Genomic DNA, 11,400 nt, shown 5'->3' with positions numbered 1-11,400 from the left:
TTTGTTGCGAGAGTATAATAATGCAAAAGCGTAAATAAAAGCAACAAATAAATTATAAATAAAAGAACATAAATAATTATAAAACATATTGAGCGCGYTYGTGTGTGTGTATATATAGTAAGAGCTGCCGCGTATACATTGTTATTGTTATTATTGTCTCTCAAGTGTGACTTGACAATAAAAGCAGCAACAAAAGTAACAACATCACCCCAACATGAAAGGGCCAAGAACTAGTGGTGAGAGTGCTCGCGCGAATTGTATTGTATATTTTGCTTTTTACTTTTTATACCCTAAACAACGTATCTATCGAGCATACTGAGGGATTAAAGTCCAGCGTCAGCAAACTGATTGGACCTTATCAGTTTGMCTCCGAAATCTTGGAAAAGACCCCTGAAAAGACCTTCGACACACACCCCTCTACRTCGATTTCAAAACTGCTTTTSACAGCACAAAAMAAACTTCCTTTATGCCGCTAGGTTTTTGGTCTCCCCGCAAAGCTATGGCATTGTAAGCTGATGTTGAGCTACAAATTCCGTCAGGATCGGATAGAACCTCTCTGAGCTGTTTGATACCAAGCGAGGTTTCAGACCAGTGATCTTCTTGTGAYTTCTTCAATCCACGGCTGGAGAAAATATTACGAGCTGTAGATCTAAATAGCGAAGGTACAATCAGCTATAAGAGTCATTGGCTTCAGCATCCGCGCTGTTAATACTGCTCTCTTCCGGACTGGATAAGGAAGCGAAGCTTATGGATCTGGTTGTGAACGAGGGCAAGACRAAATATCTACTGTCATCAAACAAACAATCAYCACACTCGCGAATTGGCTCCTACGTCACTGTTGACAACGTCCGGTGTGTCTAACGTGGGCACCTGCTGGCGTTGATCAGCGTCCTGAAAATGCGAGGCATTTTCGTTACCAATTAACAGTTTCGAATGGACCCACTGTAGGTAGGGTTCGAAGCCCATCTAAATCCTCTGTCGTACTTTGGGTTGCAATGCAACTCCACATTCAACTGACAAAGTGCCAGTTCTTCTCGCGTTCGGGCATAACCACAAGCACCACGATACTCTCCGAGTGCACAGTCTGCAAGAGCAGGTTGGCGCGAACTCCAAGGGCTTCTGCTCGCCGTGGTATCAGAATTAAGTCTCCGGTCATACCTCGTAGCCGAAACTACTACCAGTTGAGCTTCCATATTGCTCTGGTCTAGTGACAAGGGGTTGGACCCCTTACGCACATTACACGCACACACTATTCACACAAGAAACTAACCCTAATTCTCAGTTAAACGCCTTCGCTGCTTAAACAATTCACGCGCAAACGGCCGTAAGTGTTCGCGATGCCGACTAGTGGAGATCATACCGCTATCACCTAAACATCCTTTTGATGACATCCTCGTCACTTTTGATAGTCATAACTTCGAAGTCGCAGATAATTGTGTTTATCTTGACATTAACACCAACAACAATGTCAGCCTCGTAATCCAAAGCAGAACAACTCTTGCCAACACTACTTGCTACTTTTTTGTCTGAGTAGGCAATGGAGAAGTAAAGTCCACTCTCGATGAACAAAGACCAAAAAACTCTACAAATTATGAGGCATGGACGACGACAACATTTGATGAGTCGGCGTTACGAGTTTTTGAGAAAAAGGTTCTGCGGGAGATGTATGGTTCTTTAAAGGCGAATACCGGCGCCGATGGAACGATGAGTGTTGGAAACAAAAATATAGGATCGTTATGGGATAAATCTGTCGTTTAAGCTGATTGATAAAAATCMAGTCCATGTATGGAAAATATTTTTATTTGACAAGATATCTTGCTAAATTCTGCGAAGATGTTGCTGAGTTCCGACTACTATATCATACTCGTTTTCACATGTAGTTACTCATATATGTAGTTGCTTTAAGAAGTGCACCTGTGAAGGGTATGTTTCACATACATACACATTGTAAATATTTTATCAAGCAACAACAATACAATATGCAACAATAACAGTAACAATGTTTTCGGGCCGATCTTTTCGTTCRCTTTTGAATTGTTGTCTACAAAAATAATAAGAACAAGCTAAAACCGAAATAAAAATAAAAAAAAAAACATACAAAACGACACAAATAAGAAAGAATGCCACCAACAAACCTTTAAGATCATATCGCCGGCAACTAAGCCAGCAATTTGTGCCGCTCCACCTGGTTTAACGCTTTCAACAAAAACTGGATTGTCGCCGGAGACCTGCAATGAAGGAGAGATAATAAGTAATAAGTAAAAAATGCTTTAAATGACTATAATTTTAAAAGAAAAATTTGCAAAACAAATAACCTACTTTAAAAAAGTSAAAAGCAAAACGTAGAAAAATCAAAAAGTAAAAATAAAATAACAAAATTTTAAAAGCAACGTTGTTACCTAGAAAAAAATCCGAGTAATTTTTCTAAAAAAAAAAAATATTTGCAAAAATATAAATCTCCGTTAAGAAGATTAGATATTTTCGTCGCTAGTACGGGTTTCTTTAAAGAAGAACCTAGCGATTGCCAAATGTTTTCATATTGCTCCATTATTTAAGTAGATTCTTCACGAGTAACTATGTTGAGTTCGACGAATTATTATGTCAGTGAACTCTGATAACGGATAGGTCACGAAAATTTTAGGCATCCACTAAAGTAAGAAAGTGAACCATCCCTCCCAGGCTTGTGCGCTGCGTTTGGGATCCGCCACGTGAAAAAAGCCTCGAACGAGCGACCCCCTTTTGATGACGAACATGGTAAATGCATAAGGATTACGATTTAAGGCATGCAACTGGAATGTTCGGTCCCTTAATTTGGAAGGTGCCGCTGCCCAGTTGGTTGATGGCCTCGTAAAAGTAAAGGCTGACATCACCGGCGTCCAAGAAGTGAGATGAACGGAATAAGGACTAAGACGAGCAGGCCCTTGTGGCATTTACTATAGTGGGCATATAAAGGAACGCAAATTCGGATTCGTGGTGGGAGAGACTTCGTCGCCGAGTGCTGTCATCGTCTAGCCACAATCCGCATCAAAACGAAGTTCTTCAACATGTCGCTGATTTGCGGCCTTGGTCGGCTAAAAATCCAAGTCCGTTCCGGTTACGTAGACGCAAATGTCGTCGGAACGACCAACTTTTTTACACTACATTGGTTCTCTTTTTTACCACTGAACTATATACGGGAATACTTTCTACAGAATTCGTTCAACTTTTGGTGAATTGGCGAAGACAATTATATGCTACACATTTGGTCCACAACTAATAATGACTATCTCGAAAGTATCTACTTTTAAGTCTGTGAAAAACATATAGTATATTATACTATACATAACTGATTCAAAGGGAAATACTTGTTATAATTTTAAATAATAGATTGTCAAAAAAGTCTTGCGGTTTTTTGTGTTTTATTTTTTATTTATTATTTTTTTTTTTGTTACGGCTTGATGACTCATGCCCAGCTCCTGACCGATGCTACGGCTGCTACTATGCCGGTCTATTTCGACCAGAGCCTACTAGCGAAAATACCGCAAGACTTTTTTGACAAACAATGTATGAAAGAAGGCCTCATACTTTTTGTGGCATTTTATAGACGAATAATTGTAAAAGATAACAAATAGCAAAAATAACACTTAACACATAGGGAGTGTTAGTGTATATCAAACTCCAAAACGAGTTGTAGACGGTTAAAAAATTAAAAAGAGGATAAAAGAAGATACCAGCTATCCAGTACTAGAATTCACGAAGATTGCAGAGTTCCGGCCTTGTTGTTATACCGGTTATCTAGTCCTCGTCAGAGTGGGAAGGTTCAAATAACTTGTCATCAAGGTCATACAACGGTAGGCCCAGAAAACGGACTGTTTCAACAGGGTTGGACCATAGGAAGAGCGGTGTCAGATATGTAAAGTTAGCTGGGCATGCAAAGATGTGGTTAGAGTCATACGAGGAGTTTCATATGTCGGGTCGATTCTGGATAAGTAAAWATTTAAAATGTTCCAGTATCCAGAACGAAGCTGTGCGAGCGTCACTCTCGACCCCTTTTTGTTGATGCTCCAACAAGGCGGTTCTGCTTCAAGCAGAGGACTGCAGAAATGATTTCTACGAAAACACACCAGCAGAAAATGTTTGGGGACTAGTTCATTATGCTTCTTATTTTGGAGAATGCGAGCCTCACTCAGATATTCGATAAGAGACATCAAGTGGCATGCCGTAATAGTACGGAGTGCAGTGTTCTGACATAGTTGTAGCTTCCTCGTCTACATTTCACTGCATCCAGACGACCATATTAGTGGGGCGTAGTTAAGGACCGGCCGGTCGATTGCCTTATATGCTGCCAACAACGTTTCTTTGTCTTGTCCCCATGTACTGCCGCCTAGCGACTTGAGGATTTTGCCTCCTAAAATCTTAGGATTGCTGACAGACGGAATTTTAACGCTATCGTCTGCAATATTAGTGTTAAATCTGTATACCTTTGTCCAGTTTGTGAATATGGTCGCTGTGGACTTAGTAGGGGAGAGTGATAGGTTCCGTGCAGCGAGGAAGCAAGAAAGGTCGGAGGGATAGTCGTTTATTTTTTTCCGAAATCTTACACTCATTTGAACCGATAAGTTTCTATAGTTCCGATCTGTTCGCATTCTATGGATAACGGGACTTGAAAACTCGTTAGCTTAGCATTTACTTGCGATCTATTCCTTTAGTTTTTAAGGTAACGACCTGAAATTTACATATGTACGCTACTTTTTCGGCAAAAAGTTTCTTTTTTGTTGAAACCGTCAATATCGAACCTCTATAGCACATAGCTGCCATACCAACTGAATGATCGGTATCAACTGCTTGTATGGAAAGCTTTCTCAATTGACCGGATATCTTCAAGAAATTTGGCATAGATTATTGTCTAAAGCGAAGATGTAGTCTCTGAACAAATGGATTGGATTGCTATATTTTATAGCTACCATACAAACTGAACGATCGGAATATAGTGCTTGTATGGAAAACTTTATTAGTAGACACATTTTTCTACGAAATTTGACATGGATCATTGCCTATGGCAATGCTAAATTCTCCGACAAAATTGTTCGGTTCGGATCACTATAGCCTACACAAATCAACCGCTCAAAAACTATCTCTTTTAAGGAATATTTTGTATTTGTCAAGTATTGTCAAGCAAAATTACTTCTTGTTTTTAAATTAAAACACACAGAGTCTTCGAGCAGGAATATCTACAGAGACTACTTTAAACAAATGCTCAAGTGAATTCCGGTAAATGCACGAGTAGGCGACTACTCTCTAACAGCTGTCGAAGCTTCAATCTTTTATGATGTATGGACCGCACATGTTTAGGCAGAGATTCTGCTTACACATCATCACCGTCATCAGCACAATACCACCAAGTCTTTATTAGCTCTATTATTGTGCGAAATTTCCCGGTTATGAGTAATGCAACAAAGCTAGAAATTAACAAAATTTATTTGTTTATATTTATACGCCAACAACAGCGCCACAAACCGCAAAAGAACAGGCATACACATATGCGAGGCGGAGGAGCCGCCGGCAAATGCTGGACAAATGCCAAAACAAAAACTGAAAAGTGAAAACCAACGTTTAGCGTACGAATGTACATACATATGTATATGTTAGGTGTATGTATGTGGTAGTGGAAAAACTTGCACATACTGACATGTCATGTTTCGAAAAACTTTTCTGAGCGACGACAGCGAACGTGTCTTATTTTTAAACTAAGCAATGACAGGCTGTCATACGCCCATATGCGAGATCATAAAAAATCTTCGAGGCACATACATATGTAAATATTGATGAGCCCAGCAGCAGCGGCAGCAGCATCAGCAGGAGGCGGGAATCACTGACGTGTGCTGAGCTAGCTGCCAACTACTTAAATGGATGCCTTTGACTATAGCGACGGAGACTTGTGTGTGCGCGGCGAACTCATCGCTCACTGATTGTTGTTCGTGAAATGCATTTCTAATCGCTCTATATAAATTAAGTTGCTTGTAAATATGTATGTCCGTTTGTTTTTGTTGTTGTTAAACAGCACTCATGCACTTTAGCTTTGCGCTGAACGCATATTTCACCCGAGGCGTTGAATATTAGCCATCGACGACTTATTGACAGTGTGGCAAGTTCAAGTGCAAGTGTATAATGCCGCATCTTACACACTTACACCGCCCCTACCTACATTGTTGCTTGTTGTTAATAATTAGCTAACGCAGCTCTTTGTTGTGCGCTGCTAAATTTAAATTTACTTGTTTTTGTTTTGTTTTCCATTTATTTCTCAATTTCAATTTTTGTTTAATGGAGTCAAGCGTGTGGGCGTTTGTGTATTTTATTACCAGTAGACATATTTACAAGCAGCTCACTTTGTTTGTTTGTGCTGAGGACTTGTGCATACATATACATACATATGTATGTATGTATGTCCAAAACCGTGTAATAATCTCCGAGCACGGCTAGTGCTCAGAGAACAAATCGTATTACCGGTACTAGTCTCAAACTCATCATTTCAATTTCCAATGGCGTGTTCGATTCGCCAATCGCTATAATTGAGCTCTGCTTTCTTGATAACAAATTTATATGAGAAAGCAATAACAAAGTTATCCAACTGCGTCTAATTAATTATGTAATGGATTTTTCAATAAGAGCGCTACAAAAGTACGGATCGGTATATCAATGAAATTTCTTATTCCTGTGAAAGTACCTTCGATGCCATTATGTAAGGAACTCGATTTCTTTTGCATGGCCACCACGAGCACGCTTGCAGAAGTCTAGACGCTGAACCCCATTTTCGATGGGTTTCAAGCATAAATCGGCCAATACTGCTGCAATTTCACCCAAAATATTCGTATGAAGTTCCGCAGTCGTCGCTGGCTTGTTGGCATAGACCATCGACTTGACGTAGCCCCACTGGTTATAGTTTAACGGCGTCAAATCGCACAATCGAGACGGCTAATTGACTGGATAATTTCGAAAGATAACACGTTCACAAAATTTGGTTCTCAATAAATCGATTGTGACATTCGCTGTGTGGCTTGTGGCGCCGTCCTGCTCTAATCATATTCTGTCCAAGTCCATATCAACAAATCAGGTCAAAAAATATACGGTTATCATTCAGCGATAGCTATTCCCGTTCACAGTAACGTGCCGATTTTGATCATCACGGAAGAAGTACAGCCCAAAGACGCCACCGGCCCATAAACCGCACCAAACCGTAATTTTTTCGGGATGAAATCGTGACTCATGAAGTACGTGTGGATTGCCGCCTGACCAATAACGCATATTTAGCTTATTGACGAAGCCATTCAGCCAGAAATGACCCTCATCGCGGAAGATGCTTTTCGATGAAAATCTAAATCGTTTTCAAGTTGTTACTCAGCCCAACTCACGAACATACGAGGATTCTGGTGGTCAAGCGGCTTCAGTTCTTGCTTCAATTTGCCGCAGAGATGTCCTAAGCAATATTCTTAACACTACGGACACATCTTTAATTCTTTGGCACGGGAACATTTTGTACATTGCCTTTGGATTCAAATTTTTCCTTAGATTCTGAACTGACAGGACGATTATGACGACCATTAATTGACACCGGATTTCAATAGTAAATTTTTGGATTCTATGTCTTTCTATGATGAAATGACAAGCCTTATTGAAGAGAAATTACGAAAAAGCGGAGAAAATATGACGTCGTTTGTTGTCCACATCGGTCTACTTTTTTAGCGTCTTCATGGAAATACTCGTTATACTAGAATTAAACCAGTTGTTTGTTCGATTCGACAAGAAATTGAAACTTACAAGTGAATATAACCTCTTCAACGAAGTCGTATATATGTATTTAAAATGTACGGTTAGGTTGGGCTATGGTATGTTTATTCCTCCGTGAAGCCAAACGGAAAAACTCATGCAGTTGAATAATAGCTGTCAGTAAAGCGCCCTGAAACTATCACAAATCTGTTTAGGTATTTTATTTATACACCTGAATGTGTAAAAGTATGAGATCTGCCAAAACCGGGACATTCGAGGAAGAAGTGCTGAGCTGATTCTATCTTCATATCTCATCTTCTTCCAAACAGCTAATACAACTTGCATCCGGTAAGATGTTCAATCTTACTGCATTGATGGACCCTGGGGTCAGAAGGATCATGCGACTGCACAGCTGCTGGTAGTTGACCAATGCTCGTTGAGCATATCTGAGGCAAAACAGCCCAGTACTACACCACAAGAAGTCAACGGCGCCCCTACCCGTTCTCAATCCGCACTTATTGAGACTTAAAGATCTCTCCTAGCAAGCTCATCAGTATTACAGATTCCTGCAATAACGCTGCGGCCACCCAACCAAATCATTCTAATGATAAAATAGCTTGACGGTGGTCTGCTAGTCTGGATACCCTACAGGAAGCCTAAAACTGGAGCTGCTGGAAAGTTACTAACAGTGTATTTCTCCATCAACCCTTCCCGCAAGCTTTGATTAATACGTAAAACAGCTCACTGCCCCTCTCCTCCAGCAAATCGTACATTCTCATGCTTCCCATGAAGGTATGTGAGCAAAGAAACGACAGCCAGGGCTAGACAAGGACAAGGAATGAAATCAATGTTTACGAGGACTTCAGAGTCTGTCTCTTATACACATCTAACTACTAGTTCCACTACATCGAAGAAGTGGTCGGCGGAACATGTATTTCTACACTACTTAATGTGTGTGTACGTTTGTTTATAACGATCAGTACCCGTATCCCTAAATGCATCAGCGGAAGTTGCTTTTAATCTCAAAATGCACAAGATTTTCCAGCGAATTTATTAATTCGTAATTCGGCACATTGTGTTTACATTAAAATTAAACAGTTTGAGTAATAATCAAGTGATTTAATGTATTTTTATTGCRAAAATAACAGCGACTAAATATGAAATGAGATTTATTATTGCTTTGTAGACTGTTTTCTTTTATGAGAAAATAATGCATCGTTTTCGATTTATAGGTTATGTTGAGTTGAAATAGTTTGACCTTTAAAAAAAATATTTACAAAAAACTTCAAACAAGAATATAATGTATTTTGATTTAAGACAAAATGTTTGCTAATTTCTTGAATTAAATATTTTAAACAGTTGGCTTCTTCATATTCATAATATTTTCAACTGTAAGGTATCCATATAATTGTTGGGGCCTCCAATTATTTTTTTCCCTAAAATCCTAGCAAGACCAAGCCAGTTTTATACACTAGAAAGTACAAAATAATGGAGGCGCATCTTTCATTAATGGGAAGAGCGCATTTTCGGCCTTCTGACAGAGTTAAGTATCTAGGGCTCAGCCGAGACAGGGAGCATTCATGGAAACCCAACAACGATGAAAGAGCAAGAAGGGCAACGGTTGCCTTCTACTGTTGTAGGGAAGAAGTAGTAGTTCTTTGGCTCTATGTAACCATAGTTAAGTCTATACTGTTCTACGGATTTTTGTCTGGTGGTAGCTGCTCAGAAAGACTACACTCGCGGAAAAATTGACGAGTATTCAACGGGCTGCCTTCATAAATATTTTTGGTGTAATGCGAACCACACTAATGAATGCCTTGCAGAATATAGCTGTGAAATGTATGGCCGCAAAGGGTGCCTTCAGGTCAGAGAAGTTGGTTACTTAGATGACTGCGAAGCTGGGCACTCTAGAATCCTCGCACAACTTGAATTCATTCCAAAGTACTTGGATTAATAGAACGCCGAACCTACTCTTGGCTGCCGTTTCTTTGCTCACATACCTTCAGAGAACGTATGGGAGGGAAAGACTCGCTGAAGGAGAGCGTCGTTGAGCTTTCTTACGAATGGCAGGTACTTCAGCCTCAATAATTGCGGAATCGGAACGGCAAGTAGTTCCGTTAGTATSTTGTGATTCACTACTGGACTGTTGAGTCTCAAAAGCAGTCACAAAGTTCTTATGGCCCAGCGTAATTCGTAAGAGGTCCAGGCAACTCCTTGCTCTCAGCAAGATTCACCTTTCAATGGTTGTGGGAATTCTAACAATATCTTGCCGGATGACAGTCGCATCAGCTGTTTGGAAGAAGTTGAGACAGAATCATCTCAATACTCTTTTCTTGAATGCCTCGCCACATCACAGTCGCGTTTATTTTTTTGCAAAAATTACATTTTTTTAGAGTATGAAAATAAAAAATCAACGAACCACAAAAATATGCTTTCATGACAATATTGACATTGACGCTGCGACACATAATAATTTATCATTTTTAATTACTCGCGAGTCGCCGCAATCGGTGACCAGTTACATCAGACAGCGAAGTGAGAGTAAAAGATCAACAGTGACTGTCAAATAATTTGGCATACAAACTTGCATATTTAAGATATATGCACATCTACGAATGTATTAAATTCTTGAGGGTATTCTGCGTGAGATTTTTTAATGATGGATTAAGAAAATTTGATTTAAGTGAAGTTTAGAAAAGTTCGACCCCATCACAAAACCCAGTTGCGATCGAACATGACCAACTGATAACAAGGGCCCATATTGTTACATAAATACTACAAAGTATTGAWCGAAAAAACCCTCACAAAGCGTTTTGGGTCTGTCCGAAATTTGTTCTGACGGCAAAGATCAATTTCGGCTAATTCACCAGCGTTACCGAAGTTACGACTGCCGAGATCTTTTAATGTCAATCCTTCAAAACCTGAACGAGGAAGAAAAGAAATTGCCTAGATTTTTCCACTTCAACTTTCTACATACAAATTTTTTGTCCGACGAAACATTTAGCCATACCCATGTAAGCCTTTTGGACAATGACTAATAGGAACTCGTACAAATGCGGTAAGATGAACCTTGCTAAGAGTAGCCAGTTGAGTGGATCTTTTGCGTTCTAGCAGGCCAGAAGGATCCGTATACTGATTTAACTGACAGAAACTAGTTGTTGAACAAGACTAGCGAAGCTCATAGTAACGAAAKACGAGGGGCCCAGTACCAATCCGTCCTAACCCAGACAAGGGTTAGCCCTRTTTTTCAAGTTCAGCGGCTTTGGAGTTTTGCCATTGCGCTATGACCCAGGCCTCTAACGAGTCTGATAATAAAGTAGTTCAATATGTTTGTAAAATCCTGTAAGATTCATTTATAATTCGTTAATGACTTTAGTACCAAAATTTAGAGTTTAAAGTGCTGCCCAAAACGGAATATTTAAAAGCTGTCACTATGTTTTCTCGAGATCTAACTTTCCCTGAGTAATTGARGTCACAACACCTAACTAAAATGTTAGGACATTGCGTCGCCGAAGTGATTCAAATTTTAGGGAATACCTTAAATATTGAACCGTTAAAGCCTATTTTTCTTATTTGGTTATAAATGATCGAAGTTCGGCTTACCGAACCACAGACAATGGACTCCATTAGTTCATATTTAACGCAAGCAATTTCGCA

The 11,400-nt window shown here is 39.7% G+C and overlaps 1 protein-coding gene across 1 annotated transcript in view; it reads right to left on the bottom strand.

Moving 5' to 3' along the window:
• Positions 1 to 11,400, bottom strand: part of LOC108974024 — a gene marked incomplete in the record, with an annotated part of 296,862 nt that overhangs the window by 240,775 nt on the left and 44,687 nt on the right. The window contains 1 exon segment of the mRNA XM_018941597.1: positions 2,136 to 2,228. Within this exon segment, the coding sequence (XP_018797142.1) occupies positions 2,136 to 2,228 (93 nt within the window).

The sequence above is a fragment of the Bactrocera latifrons genome, unplaced genomic scaffold (genome assembly GCF_001853355.1).
Source record: "Bactrocera latifrons isolate USDA-ARS-PBARC rearing strain unplaced genomic scaffold, ASM185335v1 scaffold_111, whole genome shotgun sequence".
In the NCBI taxonomy this organism is placed as follows: domain Eukaryota; kingdom Metazoa; phylum Arthropoda; class Insecta; order Diptera; family Tephritidae; genus Bactrocera; species Bactrocera latifrons.
The sequence above is the reverse complement of the archived record's forward strand: the minus strand, read 5'-3'. Positions and strand labels throughout refer to the sequence as shown.